The sequence below is a fragment of the Epinephelus moara genome, chromosome 3 (assembly GCF_006386435.1).
Source record: "Epinephelus moara isolate mb chromosome 3, YSFRI_EMoa_1.0, whole genome shotgun sequence".
NCBI lineage: Eukaryota > Metazoa > Chordata > Actinopteri > Perciformes > Serranidae > Epinephelus > Epinephelus moara.
This window is the reverse complement of record NC_065508.1, coordinates 40,282,783-40,306,214: the sequence shown is the minus strand read 5'-3', so window position 1 is coordinate 40,306,214 and position 23,432 is coordinate 40,282,783. Positions and strand designations below refer to the sequence as shown.

The window sequence follows — 23,432 nt, the reverse complement described above, 5'->3', positions numbered from 1 at the left end:
TTCACTACAAAAGCCTAAATAAAGCGGAGGTTGGCTGAAGAAGGATCACCAAGAAGCTTAAAGTTTATGGTGAGCTACATTACCCTCCCTAATAACAAGTTTGACTACTTGCTTTTGGCTCTACTCTGATTTTCAGTAAATATCACAATATAAAACATGTTTTCCATTTAAAAACTAATGTTATAAAGTAGAAGATAGCAAGTAGGCTACTCACTCACCTTTTATAAGTGGTTATGTCTCCAATGTGATCTCGAGCAAACAGCTGATATTTACATGGTTTGTTTACATAAAGTAACAGAGGCGTATATTTTATTTAATTTAATCACTTCAGTCAGTGCGTTTACATGCACAGTTAAGTCGAGCTACAGTTATAGCTCTACTAGGCCATTTATTCGGACTACTGTCCTTGTACCAGTATACAAGCAAGGGAGGGGAATCTATTTATTGACCGAAGTATGTCCTACTCCACTACGATAGGTGGCAATATGCCCCCTTTCAGCTTGTTAGTATTGGACCATTTTCCAGTTGACCTATTATGTCACAGACCAAACAACTGACAAACAAGCTAGCTACGGTTAGCTAGCAGCACACTGGTACCATGGTGGACATCTTTACAGCTCTGTACATTTTGTGCTTTACGCTTTACTTTTTCTTTTTCTTCTCTTCTTCTGTTACACATTTAATGCTATTCGACTTCTAGATCAAAACCCGGAGTGGAAACTGTGGAGCATGTGCAGAGTGCCTTGGCCAGTTTGGGTCCGATTGACTGTATACATGCAGGAGTAATTCGTCTCCCAATCGCATTATCTGGGTGTGTTAGTCTGACTTTAAGAAATTTGATTTAGTACAATTTCAGTCGTACTAATATGTTTACATGTATTATAAAAGTCTGGGTTTGGTCAGACTAACACAATAGATTGATTTTCTCTAATGTCATGTAAACATACTGAGTGTGGACAGAGAGCTCTGATGTAATGTTATGTGATGCAATGTGATGGTCTAATGCTCATTTGCTGCTGGGACAAGGTGCATTATGTTCGACCCGGGAGCAGCAACACATTTTAAAAATCAGTATATTGGTCCGGTTCTGTGTTTGGCTTAATATCAAACTGGTTTGAACATTTTTACAGCAACCCAACCCTACCTGCTACTGATTTAGGCAGAGAGGTAGCCCTGTGACCACAGAGTATTTATTTACATGTGCACATAAGAATGAGAAATGTGAAGTCTTTTGCAATCAGACCCCATCATGATGTCATATATTCCAGGAGGGTGGTAAAGATGTAGTAGATTAGGGAACCCCCCTATGGAGTCTAGATGCTGGTGGTGGTAATGGTGGTGATATGAGATGAGATCAAGAGAAACCTAAGGATCTGGATGTGAAGAGGAGTGGGCTTTTGATGAGCTCGTCCTGAGGCCTGTACTACGAAGCAGGATTTGAAGTTAGCGAGGTAACTTCGGGGTTAATTCTGAGTTTTCAGTACTACGAAGCTGGTTCTCTTTTAACCGGGATAAATCACCGTGGTTACTTGTGCTGAACAGCTAACCTGCTCCGTTTATCTGTCAACATCCCGAAATCTGACCAATCAGATCCCTGAAGAAAGAAATATCCATGAAAGAAAGTCCGGACCAACGGGTAAAAAAGAAGAGCCTACAGTATATGCTGTTATAGGTCAATAGAATCATTTAATATTTCCAGGGTAGTATTTCCACTGGTTTTAAAACAGGGCTTCAAACAAATGGAGAGATCATTTACAACACCAAACACATGATTTTAACACTATTTGAAATTATTAACTTTATTTTAGTCTCACAGTGAGAGTGCTGCCACTTTTACGCTGATTTCATCACCGCAGCTCAAAATAACGAGACATCTACGTGCTGAGTATGTGGATAAAACCTAACATTTTATTAGTAAAATAATCCCCACACTATTAATTGGCTCCCGTCACTATAAATGTAACATTTTGATCGGACAGACCTCATTACGCCAGGGCCACACCGCCCGCGGAAGCGCCGCAAATAGCCTCGAAGCGCCGAGAAGTGAAGCCAGTTTCCTTTCGGCACCCATGTTAACCGATTGTCATCCACAGACCAGACGCCGAAATGATCGGCGCTGCAGCGATCATTTCGGCGTCTGGTCTGTTTTCTGCGCGAGCCGCGAGCGAATGTGTCAAGCCGGGCAGTTACCCATGATGGAAAAACAACCACTGGGAGCAGAATCGNATGATCGGCGCTGCAGCGATCATTTCGGCGTCTGGTCTGTTTTCTGCGCGAATGTGTCAAGCCGGGCAGTTACCCATGATGGAAAAACCGAATGTGTCAAGCCGGGCAGTTACCCATGATGGAAAAACAACCACTGGGAGCAGAATCGGTTGTCGACTGGTGCAGAGAAATGCACGTCTGATGTGAACGGAGGTGCTCCGGCTCGCGCGAGAATTTTGGTGCGCTGCGCTTCGCAGGCAGTTTGGCCCTTTAGTCATTAACTACTTTTCCACCCTTTACTTCAGCAGCAGAAACAGTCTGGCATCACTTTAAAGTGTTTTATCCGCTGCGAGGGTCATAAGGACAGAGGGATGTCGTATGCTGTAAAGCCCTGTGAGGCAAATTGTGATTTGTGATATTGGGCTTTATAAATAAAATCGATTGATTGATTGATTGATTTTATGTGATATATTCAGAGTTGTATTATCATCACCCAACTAAACAGCAAAAGATACTCTATACTAATGTCACATAGGCCTATGGCTCAGTGATACCTCGGATGAAGGTTTGGATAGTGTTTTTGATTTCTAGATTTCCTGTTTTCAGCTTGTCGTTTACTGCTGCAGTTAAAAAGGCGCAGCAGCTTCTGCATTTCCTGAGGATCCTCAAGAAAAGCAACCTGTGCGAGAAGCTGCTGATCACTTTCTACTGCACAGTCATAGAAAGTGTGCTGTCCTACTGCCTCACAGGATGGTACGCGGGCTGCTCAGCAACGGACAGAAAAGCCCTACAAAGGGTCATAAATTCAGCCTCAAAAAACATCAGCTGCCCTTTCCCCTCACTTGAAGACAATGCTGACTCCTGATACCTCTCCAGAGCAAAAAGGATCACTGAAGACAGTTCTCACCCTGGCCATCACCTCTTTGACCTTCTGCCCTCAGGGAGGAGGCGCAGGTCAATCAGGTCACGCACCAACAGACTTTTAAACAGTTTTTTCCCCAGAGCCATCCAGTCTCTCAATAAACAAAAATAATCACCCAGTAATTTTGTAACCCATCCCACAATCCTCAACACGTGCAATATTTGTTTATTACTTATTTATATATTTTATTCTTTGGGTCTGTGCAAAGACTGTCATGCATCAATGCAATTTCATATTTTATTTTATCTTGTGTTAGTAGTCTTAAATGTCACTGTGAAAGCCCTTGAAATTTCACTGTATCAATGTATATAGTGACAATAAAGGCATCTTATCTTATCTTGTCTTACATCTCACGCCACTGACATGTTACCGTATCGTTGACAAAGCACTTATGCTACCGGCTGCTTCATATGATATGCTCACATATCATATGAAGCAGCCTACTTCATTCATGGTTCTGATAATGACGCTCACAATTAACAACCTTGCCCCTTTTACATGAACGCTTTGATAGGAAAACCCAGAGTTGACTGAATTGGTTGATGACCAGCTTTGTAGTACCGGTTATCCAGATGGCCAATGTTAGGGTTACTCAAACAGGAAAACGAGAAGATATCCTGGGTAAGTTGAACTGGCTTCGTAGTACAGGCCTCTGGGCTCTGGATAAGGTGACTGGAGGTGAATGGGGTGGAGGAGGGTGTGACAATTCTGCCTAAAATGATAGGTGACAGGGGCAGAGAGAAGAACAGATTTAAAGATTGGCAGTAGCAACATGAATGGCTGAAGGAGATCATGACAAAGTTTGATTGGCTAACATAGAGAGGGAACACCAATAGTCAGCTAGTGGCTCCCGGAGTGGGACAGAGAGAGAATTGTGAATGAATACAGCATAAAGAAAGTCTTCCTAATTGAACTTGCACTGAGCTTCGTTTAAACCTCAGTTGTTGTTCGTCTGTGCAGGCCTTGTTGTTTCGGGTGTACACCTCTTTTCTCAACAAATATACTGCATTCTGTTCTTTATGATTGAAGACACACCTATTCCTGACAACAATCATGATCAGTGTTGGGAGGGTTACTTTTAAAATGTATTCCAGTACAGATAATTGAATACATGCTCTAAAATGTAATTTGTAATGTATTCCATTAGATTATTCAGACAAAATCATTTATTCTAAGTACACTGGATTACTTTTGGAATACTTGAAAACCGTCTTGCTGAGCTTATTTCTGTGGGTCTTATATTTTCATGCCAACAACACAAAACAGATTCCTGGCCGTGCATCTCCTCTGACATTGTCATGTGGCAGGTGCACTGCATCCATTAAATATGAACTTCTGTTACGTCATGTAAGCAAACCATGTACTGTAGGCTCCATATCAGCTGTGTGTTCAACTGGAGACCTTACCACAAAGATGGGCAACAAACAGAAAACACATATTTATATTGTGATATTTACTGGAAATGACAGACAGTATAGCCAACAACAAGTAGGTTGTTATTACAGTGGTCATTTAGCCTACCAGAAACATTCAGCTCCCTGGTGATCTCCCTCCAGCCAGGTTTTTTTCAGTTAAATAAGGAGGTGCTGGGTGGATAACGTTTCATTTCAACTTTATGAATCAGCCGTTCCTCGTCTACCGTAGAACTTTGAAAGCAAGCAATAAGAATACATAGAAACAGGACATCAACAAAATTTCAGCTCAAAACAGCAGTGCTGCATTGCTTATGGTCAGTTGGAACATCTCAGTGAAAATGCAATCAAACAGTTGCTCATGTTGCATTTGGATAGAACACGGTGTTAAAGCAAATAGAAAATAACTAGTAAAATTCCCAAAAAGTAATCTTTTTTTAAAGACAGTAAATGTATTCAGGGCAGCACAGTGATACACTGTTGTCTCACAGCTAGAGGGTTCTGGGTTTGGATCCTCCAGTCGGCTGGGGTCCTTCTGTGTGGAGTTTGCATGTTCTCCATGTGTCAGCGTGGGTTTTCTCTGGGTACTCCGGTCACAGTCCACGCAGTCCAAAGACATGAAAGTTGATTGGTTTGGTCTCTAAATTTCCTGAAGGTGTGAATGTGGGCATGGATAGTTTTCTGTTTCCATGTGTCAGCCCTGTGATAGTCTGGTGACCTGTCTGGGGTGTACCCTGCCTCTCACCTAATGGCTTGCTAGGATAGGCTTGAGCCCCTTTGAGGCCCTTAAGAGGATATGTGGTTACAACTAATGAATGTATTGAGAACAGAGACGTTCACTTGGACTCAACAATGAACTGATTAGATTTTGATGGTCAAAGGTCGAGGTCAGTGTGACCTTGCATTTGTCCCGGAGCTGTATTCATTTTGGTCCTTTTGAGGGCTCTCAGCACCTCTGCTGTGTTGATGGTGAGGACAGAGTCATCAGGTCTGAGTGTGGAGATGATTGAATCTAGCTGGGTGCTGTTGTCTTTTTTGAATCTAGAGAAGAAGGAGTTGAGGTCATTAGGGAGTGAATGGAAGCTGCTGCCTGCAACCTGGATGGACTTGCGGCTGGTGGAGTTCACTGCTGCCATGTTCTTGAGGCCCTGCCAAGCGGCGCAGAGGTTCCCTTTAGCAAAAGTCTGCTCCACTTTGTTTTTAGATTTCAGCTTGGCAGTTTTTATGGCTTGCTTGACCTCTCTGTTGACCTCCTTCTTCTCATTTTCAGAACCAGTGAATCTCTTTTTCTTATTCAGAATTCTTTACAAATCTTTAGTCACCCACGGTTTATTGTTAGGGAAGATTGTGACCTTTTTGACGGGGATGATATTGTCCACACAGACAGAAATGTATGCTGAGACTGTCTCCACTTGCTCATTAATGTTGGTGGAAGAGGATGTGAGGGTATTCCAGTCTGTGGTTTCAAAGCACCCTTGAAGCCTGTCGATACTGTCCAGTGTCCACTGTTTGATGTCCTTGGTCTTTCCTCTTTACCACAGGTGAGTAGGCAGGAGCAAGCAGTATGCTATGGTGGTCAGCAGAGCCAAGAGGGGTGAGGGAGACAGCTCTGAAGGCATCTGGGACTGAGCCATAACATTTATCCAGTGTTGTCCCCGGACGGGTGGTGCAGTTGACATAGTGGTTTCCACTCTGGTTTGGTGTGGTGATGACAGCATTACTATACAGGAGTGGAAATGTATAGAAACAATGCACATGTAATGACAGTGAGTAGTAGACTGACTGAATGTGGAAAAACTGAGACATATTATTGAAAATGCATTTATAATCAGAATGTACTTGTACACCTTTACACCAAAAGAAAGGTAAACATTTTTGAGGTGTTATTATGTATAGGTTATTTTGCAGTGGTTCTACTGGTCCAGCCCACTTGAGATTAAATTGGGCGGTTTTGGGGCTGTTTGGCCCAGGAACCGAAATGTGTTTGACACCTGTGGTAAAGATGAAAAAGTAGATAGAAAAAAAAGTGGAAGAATGGAAAATATTAATAATGTATTACTTTGCCACAATGTTTAAATGGCAACTGAAAATCAATTCAGTTATTATTTTATTATTTATAAATGTATCAAACCTCTACAGACTCCCACACAGAGGAGACTAGAGTGCAGCTCACCCTGATGTATCAATGGGATCAAACTGAAAAAAATACTTGCCTTATATCAAATGTGTTTCTATTTGCTAATTGCTGATGTGCAGTCTGTGTATTTATTTAGCCAGTAACCTCTGCTGAATACAAAGGTTATAAAACTAAAAATGCTAATGCTATGTTTATAGAATTCATAAAAATAAAAAGGATCGTTACTGATGCTTATGAGTATTGCTTTAAGTTACCCAGATATATCTTACTATATAATGACGAAAACTCTGTCTGTGGGTGTGTCTGTCTGTGTCTCTGTTCCACGTTTTTTTTGACTGACTCAATCCATGTGAAATTTGGCACAGTGGTAGAGGGTCATGGGAGGATGCGGTGCACATAAAGGTGTATAACATCTCAAGGGTTTCACCGATCACCACGCAACTTTGTAGGCATATGACCACACATAATCTGAGGGGACCCCTCCATTATTGACCCGATCAAACAAAATGGGGGTGCTAGAGAGCTAATTTCTTATCTAGGCCTAACCGCCATATCAGTTTTTACTAAACTTGGTAGATATGTAGAAAAGGACGCCTCAAGGTGACTGGAGAAATTTAAAGCTATAGTTGGTAATGTTGGAGAGCTAGCAAGATTTGAAAGCGGCACCTCCTCTAAGCTCCACTCCCTGCTCCCCCTCCCGTCAGTGCTCCATCCAAAGCCACGAGCCCAGACATGCCTGAACGCGCATCCTGCTGTCAGCAGAGCAGAGGAGAGCCGAGTAAAATAACAAATCCCCCCAAAGCAAACAAATAATTACCTGTCCAACAGAAAGACAGCAACCTCTGCATCACTTTTCAGGCCCTTCAGCTCCCTCAGTTGTCTCCACTGTTCAAAAGCTGGACTGCTGTTGATGTCTGATTTGTCCTCTCACTTTATCCAAAGCCTTTTCTGCCTCTAACTTTCCTTTCTCAGCCTGTTTAGTGGGGCGAGCCGTTACAAATAATGCTGGAAGTGCTACTTTTGGCTGCATTTTCTCTGCCACTGTGCAGCAAACTCCTGCTTACTCAGTATTTCTGCTGAGGAGTGTGCTGAATATTGACATGTGATGAGTGCGCGCAGGGAGGAGGGAGGGAGGGACAGAGGGGGGCTCGGGCAATACGAGACATGAAGGCATCTGATTGGTTCTTTCCATTCGCACCGAATGGCAGGGATTGGTCAGAGTTTTTACAGGCCTGCAGCTGCCACAGAGGTCTGATTTTTTTCATTCCTTTTTCTGAACACATTATGTATTGACTACTCTCAGGATGGAAGGACCATTTTACCCAGTATAACAAAAAGTGTTTCTGAACAGGATTACCAACTATAACTTTAAGTCTAATTGGCAACTGGGTGGCACTATAATAACAGATAAATGCTTAAAAATGGCTAAATGCGACCGATCGCTGTGGCTTCCCCTGTGGCCGAATGTTTTGTTATTTTTCTAATTTTTGGTATGACTAAGTCATGGTATGGTATGGTATGCTGTACATAATCACAGAAACTGTCAGTGTGTCTGGGTATTTTAGTAACATCCACTGCTAGCCCAAAGTCTGCGTGGTCCTGTTTATGTCAGAAAGTGTGCCATGCCATTGTCACATGCCGGGTTTGTGTCAGTGGGATTGGTTGTGACAGCATGATTACCTTTGACCCCTGCACTGTCACATCATGTTGGCCTGCCTATTTAAAATGAACGCTGCAGACCTGACAGCCAGGACTAGTTTGCCTGGTAACAGCCTGGAGCTCAATGCTATGACTTATATTGTATGTTATTATAACAATCAACACTCCACACTTAACAAGTATCTTCTGCAATTAAACTGTTCATTATCCTGTCTGCATAAATCTTAGATAAGAGCAGTTCATCAGTATGAAATTATGAATATGAATTACCATTTATATTGCATTTACATCTTTGCAATACTTATTGCTCTTATTTATTTTTATTCTTGTATTACCTCTTCTATTCTCTTTGACTTCCTTATTCATACTTATCCTTTTGCACCGTCTGCACCGTGGGTAAATTCAGAGTGAAACATTTAAATTTTCTGTAGAACTGACATTAAAGTCTCTTGAAAGCATGTAATGTCAGTGACCAGCAGAGGGAGAGGGAGAATCATTTCATGTGAATGGCCTGCGATGTATGTACCTTTATGCATCGAGGTATGCTTCTTGCAGTCATGTAAATGTGAGTAAAAGAAGAAATATTGTATTTGTTTATTCTAAATAAAGTATAATTCTACTGAGCTCTGGTAAGCTTCAACAGATGCCGTGATAACAGATAACTCAGTTTATATTCTATCCGCTGCTGGTTGGAATTTGCACTGTACATAAAATTCTTTTTTCTTTGTCACTTGGAATGAGCACTGTAAAGGTTAATCTGTAGTAGTCCTGCACTGTGCAACACTACACAGATGTAGAGAAGCCACCTCCTGTCAGCTCCAATTAGAGTAATGACTGTCAGTCATATGTCAAAGGAGACGCTCAACTGGAGCATTGTTCATTGTTTAAATCTGTGATTCTTTGTCATGAAATAGAGCCAAAAAGACTTAAAACCCTGCGTCTGAAGACGGAAGTTAAGATTAAAAAAATGTAGGTAAAGAAACAACACAGACGCAATTTACAACAATTGGAGATTCGTAAGCAAGACAACATACAAAACTTATCAAGCTACAAATTTACATTTTTGATGGTATCAGATTTTAAAATGCTTTCTTTTCTTTTCTTTTTTTTTTGACAGTCTGACTGGATATCCAATATGCTCCCTCATCCCAAGTCATTACATACTGCCGCCTTGTCAGTGGACTTTCATGTCTACAGATTCAGATTCAGATTTTTCATGTGTTATACACCAAAAAATGCCCAGGGCTTACATGGCACTGCAAAACATTATAAACAAGAGCAATAACATAATGGTTCAACCCATATCTTTCAAATGTCAAACATAAAGTGCTATCATACTCAGTTGGTGAGCATTTGACACAAACTGTGCCAACTGAAACACTTTGTCTGTAAAAAGAAACTCAAGTCTATATTCATCAGACATGGAAACAAATCAGCACACTCTGCAGAAATTTTAAGGAAAAGCTTTTATCTGTGACTGTGATAACATGGACAGTAGAACAAAAAGTGTATTTCATTTTCAATCTCTCCCAGGTCACACAGGTGACATTTCTATTCTTCTATGAAATTGAATGAAAGCATCTGATCTTCACTTCCAGAGGCAGGATACCACATCTCAACTGGGCACAGACAGACCTCTGACCACCTATGGCTAAGCCACGCCCCCCTCCACTCACTCAGACAATCTATCAACATTCAGTGACCGGCGTTATGGCAGGTGTCACAGTACACGGCATTTCGCGGGAGGCAATTGATGATTTTTGGGGACATAACGATCAGATGTCATTGAAAAGTAACCAAAAGGGCCTAAACTATGCATTGGAGGGATATAGTCATTATTTTATTGTTGAGAAGGTCGATGAAAAGCTTAAATTACAAGCTAAAATTTACAGGTCACAGTGTACGCTTGTGAACCGCATCTCGTTGCCGTCACCATCAAAGACAACAAGTTAAAGTGCCACTGAAGTTAAGGTTTTTGGCTCAGAATATGAGGATAACGGCCTTTTTACCATCTTTACCAACAGTGTCTCTCCGTTAGTTTGGTGCTACAGTATTTACACTGAATCATTCAGCATAACGTTTGCAAACCTTTGTTATCTCTGCAATTACAGATAAATTAATGAAGCTAAGCTCCAGAAGTTAACATTAGCTTAACTAGAGCCCTATGGACAACAGCTAACAATGATGTACGATCACCAAAGTACAAAACTAGAACAAAACAGGCTAATGAACTCCCAGCAAACAAGGTGACATGATGAGCAATGCAGCTAGGAGCTAACGTTAGGCTAACTTTAGCTACTGTTAGGTAGAGATGTTAAATAATAATAATAATAATAAATTTATTTATAAAGCACTTTCAATCAAAGTGCTGTGCAGGTCAATTAAAACAAGTACAAGTACAAATAGAGACAACGTAAAACAGTTTCAAAAATAAACACACAAACAACAATGATAGAAACACAACACACACCTAAAACAAGACATCACAGGAGGAGCAAACCACCCATCACTCAAACGCAACAGTAAACAAGTGGGTCTTTAACTTTGCTTTAAAAACCTCAATCGAGCAGGCCTGTCATGTCAAGAGGAATACTATCCAAGCTGGATGTCACAAATGCATGAATAAGAGTCTCAGCATCTTTTACTGAAAGGACTGATCTGATCTTTGCAACTTTTCTGAGGTGAAAGAAGGCCACTTGTGTCACCTCTTTTACATGCAAGTCAAATGAAAGGGTCTGATCAAAAAGTACAGCAAGGTTCTTTACCTTGTCCTTGCAATGAATGACACAGTCATCAAGAGACAGGGTGAAATGATCAAACTGGTGACTAAATTTTGATGGTCCAATAGCTATCATCTCAGTCTTAGCTGAGTTAAGTAGCAGAAAGTTTGTTGATAGCCAGGACCTCACAGCAGCCAAACACCCATTTCCTGCAATGACTGGCATATATAATTGCAAATCATCAGCATAGCAATGAAAAACAATCCCAAAAGAGCGCATGATCTGACCTAGTGGTGCCAGGTACATTGAAAACAGTAACAAGAGTCAGATAACACGTTGTTATAAAGAACACATTGAGATATCTCTGACAGGTAAGATCTCAACCAATTAAGCACCTGACCGGAGATGCCAAAATAATTCTCAAGCCTGTCCAAAAGTATACAGTGGTCCACAGTATCAAATGAGGCGCTGAGGTCCAACAACAGTAGAACAGATGTTGAGTCTGAATCTAACACCAATAATAAGTCATTCACCACTTTTGTAAGTGCTGTGTCTGTAGAATGGTTAGCATGGAAAGCAGACTGCAGTGGCTCAAATAAATCATTCAATGACAGAAATTTTAAAAGTTGGTTGGAGACCACTTTCTCAAAGATTTTCGATAAAAAAGCTAAATTTGAGACAGGTCTATAATTGGCAAGAGATAAAGATAACTTTATATTTCTTTCCAGCAAAGTGACAATATGTTGCCTCAAACACAATGTTGACTTACCTTAAAACAGATGTAGACATCATTGTGAATCTTATTCACGTTGAGTTGATATTGTGGTCTAACGTTCCCACACAACTTTATCCAAAGGATACACTTTTCTCGGTTGAGATGTGGTTTAAAGTGTAAAAAATACACCTGGTCGCCCAGCCTCTCAGGATACCTTGTGTCGGAGTTGCATGTACCCCATGCACAACGTTTGACCATTTTTAAACTTCAAATCTCCGAAAAAGTTCATAAAACCGAACAAAACTGACTTTCTGTAATGCATTTCAATGAACATCCAGGCAGAGAATGTCCGAGTGTATGGGAATGGCTATACGCACTATGATTGGCTCATCGCGTTTGAGGGCGGAACATAGCCATAGGTCAGTTAGATGATACATCCTCACTTTTGGTTTACACATATTTTCTACAGACCATTTCTGTTTATAATATTCAAATAGTATTATATTGTTTGACTAACTCTGCAAGATCATTTATTTCTATATACTGAAGACCAACACTACCAAACATTTTTGAAATATCCCAACAGAAAATTTGTTTAATAAGTCTGCTCTAAGGCATATTGAATTATCTGTTCCACAGATGTAACATGTCACCCTTATGCCACACTTCACAAACTACCCAACACGTGTCACCACATATTGCAAGTTTAGTAGCCATTTTATGCACTTGCAGAAAAGAGCACATAACTGTTTTCTGAACCGCATCGCATTTAAAATTAAAGCTGCAAGCAGCGTTGGGCGGGACCTCAGCCTTTCGCTGCCGGCCTCCAGCTCACGTGGACAATGTGAATTAGCCTCTCCATAACAGTCCAAATGTCGATAAAACAAGCAATATCAATAGAACGCAAGGTCATTTTTGACAATGAACCCATGACTTGGGAGTAGAACTTTGATGGCTTCTGAAAACCAAAGTACTGATGACATCAATCAGTCAATCAATTTTATGTATAAAGCCCAATATCACAAATCACAATTTGCCTCACAGGGCTTTACAGCATACAACATCCCTCTGTCCTTTGGACCCTCGCAGCGGATAAGGAAAAACTCCCTTTAACAGGGGAAAAAAAACAGTAGAAACCTCAGAAAGAGCAACTGAGGAGGGATCCCTCTTCCAGGACGACAGACGTGCAATAGATGACGTACAGAACAGATCAACANCTCTCTCCCTCTCTCTCTCTCATACATACACCCACAATGAATATTTGGTATGTATAATTTGAGTACGAGCTGGTTGAAAGATTTAAGCAAAAAAAAAAAAAGTAGAAAAAACTATTCATATTTAATATTTTTATGGTTGTTTTTCAACAAGGACAAAAAAAAGTCCTGAACGGGAAAGGTGTCAGTTTTGTTGAAAAATTGAAACTGCCCCAAAAAATAATAATGCATCAAAATTGGTGCTGTTATTTATCATTCACATATCACAGACTGTGATAAATAAATAAAAAATCCATCCAACATTTATTATATAGAAGGTAAATCATAATTTATTCAAACGGTGTAGGAGGATTTGTTTTTTTAAGGATTTTGAAGAAAGAGCATTTTTGAGGCGAAATCTTACTTTGAAAGGGCAAATAGCTCACTTCCTGTTGGGTTTAGGTCAGAGGCGAGCGTGTGATTTGTAGGTCTTGATGAGACGAACAAGACAGTTTTGGTTTGATCTTTCTAGGTCATTCCTACAAGCCGCAACAACCATTTTAGTGTGTCTAGGTGGCGCTAGAGAGCCCATTTTGGAACTTTGAGGATTAATTACTTCATTTTCTAAAAGTTTTCACCAGTCCTGACATGCGTGCCAATTTTGGTGAGTTTTTGAGCAGGTTTAGGGGATAAACTGATTTTATCCCTGACCTAAAAACATCCTAAGTCCACCACTGACACAAAGAGGCAAGTTGAAGAGCAGGCAGATGGAGGTTGCGTTCAACTTCTCCCTTTCAATCCCAAATCGTAGGTCCAATCATCAATCTGAACACATCACAAGACAGAAACTCTCATTCTGAACGCATAGATATAGGCTTCATGTTTCTAAAATAAAAAATGCAATCTTGGTCCCACGTTTATGATGACTAGCTCACAGCTGACACATTTGCTCATGTAACTTCAGAGGCCCTAGCTCATTTCCTGTTGGAGTTAGGTTATTGGTGTAAATGAGTGATTTGTAGGTCTCGAGGAAATGAAGAAGCCAGTTTTGATTTGATCTGTCTAAACCATTCATACGGGCCGCAGCAGCCATTTTGGTGTGTCTAGGTGGTGCAAAAATTGTCAAGAGGTTTTGTGACTTCACCTTCCAGAGGCACTAGCTCATTTCCTATTGGATTTAGGTCAGTGGTGTCAATGAGTGATTTGTAGATCTCGAGGAAATGAAGAAGCCAGTTTTGGTTTGATTTTTCTACAGCATTAGTACAGGCTGCAGCAGCCATTTTACTGTGTCTATGTGGCACAAAAATTGTCAAGAGGTTTTGTGACGAGTTGATCTGTCATGTGTGTGAGTTTGAAGCTGATACAATAAACAAGTTGATTTTTTAAGGAATTTTTAAAAAAAAAAGGGAAATAGGGAAATAGCTCACTTCCTGTTGGGTTTAGGTCAGAGGTTGCAGCACGTGATTTGTAGGTCTTAGGAAACGAACAAGACAGTTATGGTTTCATCTTTCTACGTGATTCCTACAAGCCACAGCGGCCATTTTAGTGTGCCTAGACTCCTAGGTGGCGCTAGAGAGGCCATTTTGGCACTTTTCGGATTAATTTTTTTCATTTTTTAAAATTTTTCGCCAGTCCAGACATGCGTGCCAATTTTGGTGAGTTTTCAAGCATGTTTATGGGGTCAAATTGCGGTTCAAAGAAGCGGGAGAAAGAATAATAATTCGGCCGAGGTCCCTAATAATCCCAAACACCTGCACCATGATCTAAAGTACAACAGATACGAGAATTATACAACTGTGTTTAAGTTTTGTAGCCAAGATACCTACATATTACACACGAGGTATCCTCCTGTGTCTGCTGGTAATGTTTCAGGGCGCTGCAGCTAACAGTCGGTCAACAAAAGCACATGGTTAGGTTTAGAAAAACACCTCATGATTTGGCTCTACATTCATATGGGTGATGTCACCCTATCACACCGCCGCAAAAGGTGGCTTTTGGCGTCCATGTCTGATGCAGAAATCCCTGACAAAGTGGCGATATTTGAAGACTTTAGATTGAGAATGGACTGGGATATCAAGACATTAGGCAAACACAAATACACGCATACAGTCACGCATAAATGCATTTACTGTACGATAAATTGTCTGCAGTCCTGGAAATGTGATAGGAATTCCAAGCTTTTAATTGCTCATTAAAATCCAGAGAAGAACCAATGTCTCAAGGATTTCTGGAGAGAAGTAAAAAAGAGAGAAAGGAGGAGGAATGAAACATTGTTAAACAGTGATATGGACACGAGAGAGAGACATCAGTAATTAATAGGGTAGCAGGTTACCAGTCTAGTCCACCCACTGCAGCATACCTTGGATGCAGGGTTTGTCAAACTTTGTGATTGAATATGATATCATATCCAGGGCTGTGCTATGACACTCTTGGGCCTTACATCTACTTTTATGTATGCAACTTTCTATATAATATATTATTCACATGTCTGGACCAGTTGCAGCTTATCATATCACTGGCTTTATTAACAATAAGAAACCTGCATTAGATCCAGCCTTTTACCTGAGGTATCCGCATTCAATTTAACTTTATTCCCCCACTCTTTCCTATCCTGTTTCCTGTCCATCAGAGCTCGGGGAGATCAGGAATGTGACGACCTCTAAGCCCTCTCTGGAGCTGGATGGACTAGAGAAGTACACCAACTATAGCATTCAGGTGTTGGCCTTCACCAGAGCTGGAGATGGTGTCCGCAGTGAACAGATTTACACCCGCACCAAGGAGGACGGTAAGGGAAGTTAGGTCATCTCTCCAAAGCGTGTCTCACTCATGTTGATTTACAGATGTGCTGAAGTGTAGGGTTGACTCACTGCTGTAGGGCTTCAAGAATTTACAGTCTGTCTGATCTTAACATTAAATGACAGATGTCAGTTTTGCCAAAATGGGGAAATTTTGCAGCAGTGAATGAAGCCCTGTAGTAAAACTGAGGCAAGGGTGCAGCAGGGTCTTGAATATGTTTATTAAGTGAGGAGCTGTAACTCTTACATGTATCAGGGAGTCCTGTACAATATGACATTTGGCTTTCTGTGTCTTGCTTTATAATATGTGTAAAAAGCACCATAAAATCTCCTAAGTAATCATATTAGCTTAATTGTGGGTAATGTATATATTTGATAATCTTTTCTTTTTAGTCCCTGGGCCCCCGGCAGGTGTGAAGGCAGCAGCTGCATCAAACTCAGTGGTGTTTGTGTCCTGGCTTCCTCCTCTTAAAGTCAACGGCATCATCAGGAAATACACCGTTTTCTGCTCCAACCCACACCCAACGGTATGAAGAGCTATCAACAATTCAGCCATTTGAACTGGGTGAATTTAAAATGAGCTGATCATACGGGCCATTGGGTAATGTAACTTATAGAAGGACTTGTGCCGACTCTTATTACAAGACTGTCATACACCACCATCTAACGTATTAACTGCTGTGTCTTTTTAATGTAATGTTCCATGGTAACCAAACTCAGCAGAGTTGTGGAGGTGCTAAACGAGCATGTGACATCTGATACAATGTCACCACCAGGTGGTGCTAAAAGATTTTAGTAACATTGCTGTTGTAGCAGCAGCTTGCAGCTGACAGCAGTTACACATATTTATTCAGAAAATGCAAATATTCTACTTGGTCTTGATGTAGTTGCAGGATTTTTTAAGAAATAAGAAAAATACAGAATATCATCAGACATATCCTTTAACATTAAAGAGGCAACCGATAGGATTCAGGTTTTTTTTAGCTTGGCACCACCTAGTGTCAGTGGTGTTGCGTCGCACTGTTGCAACGCCCAAATTGACAAATATACCTCTCTGTATATGTAGATTGAGAAGGTGTGTGGACATTCTACTAAATAAATGAGTAAATAGAACAAGCAACAATTATCAGATTTATCTGAAGAAAAAATAGTAATGCAAATAATTATACCAGAATGCACAGTACCAGTACAAACAACTCACAGTAAATTATACCAACATGTACAGTATCAGTACAAACAACAGTAGACAGTGGAATTATACCAATATGCACATGTAAACAGTCCCAATTCTAGAATAAACAGTACCGTATGGAAACGATGCGGCCGGTTGGAGCTCAAATTGAATGGGAAACAAAGTTCAGTGTGTTCACTTAGCAGGGCGTAACTTAGCTGGGCGATGTCCGTCGATAGCTGCCTCCGTGAGAAGAGAACAGAAGGAAGGGAGGGGGATATCACTGTCCGAGGGCTGCCATAGAATGGCAACGAGGATGTCAGCCGACCAACACTCGCTACCCAGTCTACCCAGTGGTTGCGGCGATTTGAGATGCTGGCCAGCTAGGAATTAACTAGCAGCCAGTACAGTACAGTCCTCTCTCGTCTAGCTAACATGTAGCCATGTTATTTACTGATCCATTACAAAGAAAGCTAGCTGGACATCAGTTTTGAAGCCTCTTTGGTCACGGAGCTCCCTCCATCTCTTGAACGCCTGACTGAGGTTTACTCTTGTTTTTCCTCTTCTTTTATCACTCTCCTTTTTGCTCGTCTTTGCCTCCTCAGACAGATTAGCTCATTTTCTTTTGCTAGGCCCTTTTTCATTTGTCTCCAAACTTTGTCCGTCTGCCATTGTGCTCGACTCAATCTCATGCCCAACTCCTCATAAGGACCCGTTCCAGTCCCTGATTGGCTGACCGACCAATTTCGCAATGCATGACGCGTTTCCTGCTGTAAAGCAGATTTTTTTCCACGAAATTTCGACCCTGGTGTCAGAAGCTTATTGCAAAGCCACTAAGTAACCTATGTAAACTCTGATAGTCTGATTTTACTGTGGCCACTACCCTGTGCAGCCCACATTATTCTCATAATGATATATTTAGGAAAAGATGCTATCTGTTGCCTCTTTAAGTCAGTGTTTAAAGTCAATGGGAAATAGGATAGTTTGATCTGCAGAAGCAAGTTGTGACAATCCTGAATGTCTTCCCTCACCCAGGTGAGCAGTGAGTTTGAGGCAGCCCCAGATGTCTTCTTCTACCGCATTCCCAACCTGAGCAGAAACCGTCAGTATAGTATCTGGGTGGTGGCTGTCACAGCTGCAGGCCGTGGAAACGCCAGTGAAATCATCACTGTTAAACCCATGGCTGAGGGTAGGTGGAACTGATCTTCAGTACAGTTTGACAGTCAGTGCTGAATGAAGTAGAAATCCTTGTACTGTGTTCCTGATTTAGTGGTAAATAAAAAACTAAGAAGTAACCTTCTAAAGGTTTAGAAAAAGAAAAGGAAGAAGAAGAAAAAATATTTTATTAATCCTTAAGGGGAAATTACATTTTTTCACTCTGTTGTCATATACACAGCGAAATACACACACATGCACAAACAGGACCTATACATGCATTCAATGGAGAGATGTCAGAGCTATCTTGGACAGGTGCCCCAAGAATTTGGGAGTTCAGTGCCTTGCCTAAGGGCACCTTGGCAGTGCTCAGGAGGCAAACTGGCACCTCTCCAGCTTCCAGTCCACACTGGACCCAAGCAAAGTCCATATGGACTGAGGCACTGCCACCCCCAAAACATGTATGCTGCCCAGGAATCAAACCCAGGTTGCAAGAATGGGAATCTTGCATGGTACCATTACACCAGCTGTTAATGTCAGCCTGAAAAATAGGCAGATGGTGTCCTCATCCAGAGTACATGCCTGACAGGACTATAATGTGCAAGATGGTATACATGATTCTGGGACTCCTTCATGTTGAAACACAGGTGCTATAATAACAATGACAGAGGACATTGCAGCATTTGGCAGAAAACTATACCATGTTATTGCAGTTAGTCAGATTTTCAATTTTTAGTAACATTTTAAAACTCCCTTCAGCACATTGTACTATAAGTTAGAATGCAAACAGGATCCCTTGGTGGGGATTATCCTGCTTCACCTTACCCCAACTCACTTCACCTATGTGTGTGAAGAAGTAACTTCTTCCTAGTATCTCCTTATACAGTAAGAAGACAGGAAGGGGAGGATCAGCTGAATGTAAATGACCCTGTGTTTGGCCCTGTCAACACTTTACATGCTTGCTGAGAGCTGATAAGCTGATTGCATGCGCTGATAAACCCCATGATGTCTGGAGTCAGGACCCACAGCTCCTGTCAGGATGTTCACATCCTGTCTCTGGTCTAGGTGATGGATGTCCCCCCTTCCCTGCTCCACTGCTCAGATGAAGAGAAATAAACCATCAGGCTATGGCCTCTGAGCCTGTATCCCTAAAGCTGGATTTATACTCCTAGTTTGAATCAACGCCACACCTACTGTGTAGGCTCTGCATTGCCACAGAGCCTACACGTGGACAAGTGCTTTGTCTGCGAATCCTGCGAGTTATAGTTATCAAGGCCGATTTGTGTACTTGTGTTTGAAATTGTCTATTACAGTAAGCCATGTTTAATGTGTGTTTTGAATCAATTAAAGGAGCTATATGTAAGAAATCTAAAGCAAATAGTCGTAAAATCCTCCTAATATGTCACAGAGACTAAGGAATAATGTTCATATAACATACTGATCTCACCAACAACAATAGTACAGCCAGAATATTACAGTCCGCAAATCATATTTATGTTTTGAATTTGTGTTTTGGCCTGTTGCGCCACCCACCGCCATCTACCAGTCACGCAGTCAGTAGAGTCTCAGCATCAGTTACAGTTACGACTGAGCTACAGCAGCATGGCAAGCAGCATTAGCAGTGTCCCGGTACATAGCATTAGCAGCCGGCTCCTCCTCAGCTGTATCCCGGCAGCAGCGTTAGCAGTGTCCCGGTACATAGCATTAGCAGCCGGCTCCTCCTCCGCTGTATCCCGGCAGCAGCGTTGCTCAAACGGTCCGCTGGAAAACCGAAGATCAAGGACGCGGCAACGCGGCCCTGCCACAGCAGCCGCCCGTTGGCAAACAAATCCGTCTCCAGCGTGCCGCTGTCCAGCAACCTCGAATCTGTAGGGGAGGGGGGGCGGACACGATTCGCGGCAATATTTTGAATTTGAGTGCAGTAACCATATTGCACATGACCCCATTGCACGTGGGTCCATGTCATTGGTCCGACAGCCCATTGGTCCGACATCCCATTAGTCCGACGGTCCGCGGTGCTGAACGGCTCCCGGCGGGCGTATTTCTACCTTGATGGTGCGCCGCGACCGGCTCTGGGTCAGCTGGGAAAGGCTTGAGGCGAAGTAAGCTCACAGCTTATGTGTTTGTCACTTTCTTTTTCATTTTAACCCACACCATGATCTTTTCCTAACCCTAACCAAGTGGTTTTTGTGCCTTAACCTAACCAGACCTTAACCACAGGGCATCATGATGATTTCGAAACGGACTTCGGAACAATGGGTTTAATATGGTCCAAACAATGGGATGTCGGACCAATGGGCTGTCGGACCAATGGGCAGTTCCCATTGTACGTGACCCCAGGTTCATCCATCAACAATGTCAAAAGCATATACAGTACAAGACAAGACCAAAACATTCAATGATATAAAATACAGTGCAAAAAGGAGTTTGAGTGGGGGACTGTAAGTAATGTGTAGATGGAAGATGAGACTGCTGCAATGCAAAGTCCTGTTCATGATACTTGTTATGCTGTAAAGAGAGAATGGATATGAATGAGTAAGGTTATAAAGTGCTGCAGTGCTTATATGAACATTAATAGCTGTTGGTGTAAAAAAATAAGTTACATTAAAGTTCCATTAAATTAGGGAGGAGTCTGTCAAGGGTGTGTATGGAAAATGAGGTTGCAACAATGCAAAGACCAGTACAGAATTTTTGTTGGAGTTGTGCTGAGATGGATTGTTTTTTTTTTTTTTTAAGTGCGGCAATATTCATACTAAAGTGCTAGTGTGTCCATACCATTGCACATGACCACAGAGGCGCTTTATACATTAAATTAAATTTAGGGATGTCCCGATTCAGCTTTTTCACTTCCGATTCAATACCGATATTACAGCCTTGAGTTTTGGCCGATACCAATACCAATCCGATCCAAGCACGTATTATACATATTCACTTATTTTGTTGTCAGTCATGTTAGAGAAGGTTTGATCAAGCGATATTGCTTTACAAAAACGTTTAGTCATATGTTGGGACTGTATATGGAAATCTGAATCTAGATCACATATTCTTCTTAATCTTTGAAACTGACCCAATGGGCACTAGCGGAACAAATCAGAGCCGGGCCGGAGGCGGGGCAAATGACCGGGCCCTTTAAACCCAAATAATAAAGCTCATGATAACATCATTTTACAACATACACATGCCCGCAACAGCGGGGCTTACAAGCTTCGGCACCACGGAGAGCGACTATGTCATTTTGAAGTCCATCAAACGGACATGAAGTATAACAAACCAAGAGAACAACAAAAACATTAGGCTACATGGTCACTAATAATAAAACAACACAAATTCAAAGCAGTTCAGCACCACGGATAGCGACCGCATCATTTTGACACCCACTGTAACTATTTCAACTCAGAGCCTGTATCAGTAGCTATAACGTTTAGTAAAACTGGCACAGCGGCCCACATGTTCACAAACACAATTTCAATATGAAGTACTGTAGGCCTACTCACCACTATTTGAAGGGCATACGACGAGCCTTGCGCTCCGCGAACTCGTCAACGATGCTCTGTATGTCCATTTTCTTTGCTCTCTCATTCTCTATGGACAACATGGCAAGTCCACTCAGTCTCTCCTGTCCCACTGTGCTCCTCAAGTGGTTTTTAATGAGTTTTAACTTGGAGAATGAGCGCTCAGAGGTTGCAACGGTGACGGGAAGAGTCAAAAATAAAAGGAGGGCGGTGCAAACCTCACTGAATGTAGAAGTTACTGCTGGGTGGTTGACAAGGAGCATTTTTGCCAGATCCGCAACAGACTTTTGCTTTGTTATCTGGTCCCTGAAAGAGGTTCTAAAACAAAGCAGCTGGCCAGGGAAGCTGGGGGCGATGTCCCGACTGTAGTGCTCACTAAGCCGCCGGGCAGCTTGGTGTAACTCCTCATCTCCTGCTTGCAGCAGTGTGTTGGGGTGAATTGCCTCAAACACATTCACAGTTCCATTTAAGCTGGTGAATCTTTGGGACAGTTGCTGGATGATAATATCAAGACAGGCATTGAAAACGTTCACCTGAAAGTTGCTCTCTGCGTCAGTGAGGCGGCTGTCTTCAGAAAGTTCATCAAAGTGACGCTTAACTTTTCTGGCCCTGGTTGCTTCAAACTGCGTTTGACTTCCCCATTTTGTAGCTAGAGCAAGAGTGGCAGACTTAGCCTCATCAAATTGCTCCCTAAACTCCATCAAAACACTGATGGCGTTTTGCAGAAGAGTAGATGCTTTCAGAATATCCGCGTCCTTAGCTTGCAGTAACTGTGAGGCAGCGTTTATACACTCAAGAATCTTGGTTTGCATGTTGACCAAAAATATGAAAGAAAATTTGCTTATGGCATTCTTGAGCACACTTGCTTCACTACGCTCCTCTTTTTTGTCACTGGTCAGGGATATTTTGACGAGGGCTTTTATAATGTCTCCATATCTGTGCCTTAACGCAAAAAGCGCATCATGTCGAGATGACCAGCGAGTGGGACAGAGGCGTTTTAATGTGACTGTTCTGCTCTCTGGCGTCATTAACTCACTGAGGAGCGCCCATCGTTTGATACTGTGACCAAAAAAGTTGTACAGGTTCTCTACAGTGTCATAGAACTGCTTCACTCCAGGAACATTTTTAACAGAGTCGTTGAGAGCAAGGTTGAGGTTATGAGCAGCGCAATAAACATAACGGGCAAGGGGCTCCCTCTCTGTTATTCTTGCCTGTACGCCTGAATACGCACCACTCATATTCGCGGCCCCATCATAGCCCTGTCCGCGGCATTTTGACAGATCTATTCCATTTTTCTCTATAGAGCCCAGGATTTGGTTTTCAAGCTCTGACGCTGATGAGCCCACAGTCGCTTCAAAACCCAAAAACACTTCATTGATCTGTATATCTGTTGCAATATCCATGTCATTCTTAACAACAGTTACGTAACGGTACACCTGGTTCAGCTGGTCTATCTTTGACACATTGTGTGTCCATGATAATGGAATAAAACGGGGCTTCGTTTATTTCATTAATTATGTCAACTTTCACACGTTGAGACAGGATGTAAATAATCTCATCTTGAATCTGGTGACTTAGGTATTTCACTGACCCTTCTGGTCGGTTGATTAGCTCTTTCAAAACAGGGTCATAGCGAGCTAATAACTCGATTATTGACAAAAAGTTGCCAGCATTTCCCTGACCTAGAACTTCCCTGTGCCCCCTGAATGCCAGGTTGCATGAAGCCAGAGTAAGAGTGACATTTACAATGCGCTCCAGGACCTGTCTCCAAAACAAGGCTGCATTACGCACATTCCTCTCCATTTCGGCGTCTATTGTGCTGTTGAGTTTCCACTG

General features: G+C 41.9%; 1 protein-coding gene across 1 annotated transcript in view; it reads left to right on the top strand.

The window, feature by feature from the left end:
* dscama (Down syndrome cell adhesion molecule a) overlaps positions 1–23,432 on the top strand; it is a 324,415-nt gene that overhangs the window by 263,597 nt on the left and 37,386 nt on the right. The window contains exons 19-21 of the mRNA XM_050035201.1: positions 15,593–15,748; positions 16,152–16,285; positions 17,965–18,118. Of these exons, the coding sequence (XP_049891158.1) occupies positions 15,593–15,748; positions 16,152–16,285; positions 17,965–18,118 (444 nt within the window). The remainder of the gene's footprint in view (positions 1–15,592; positions 15,749–16,151; positions 16,286–17,964; positions 18,119–23,432) is intronic.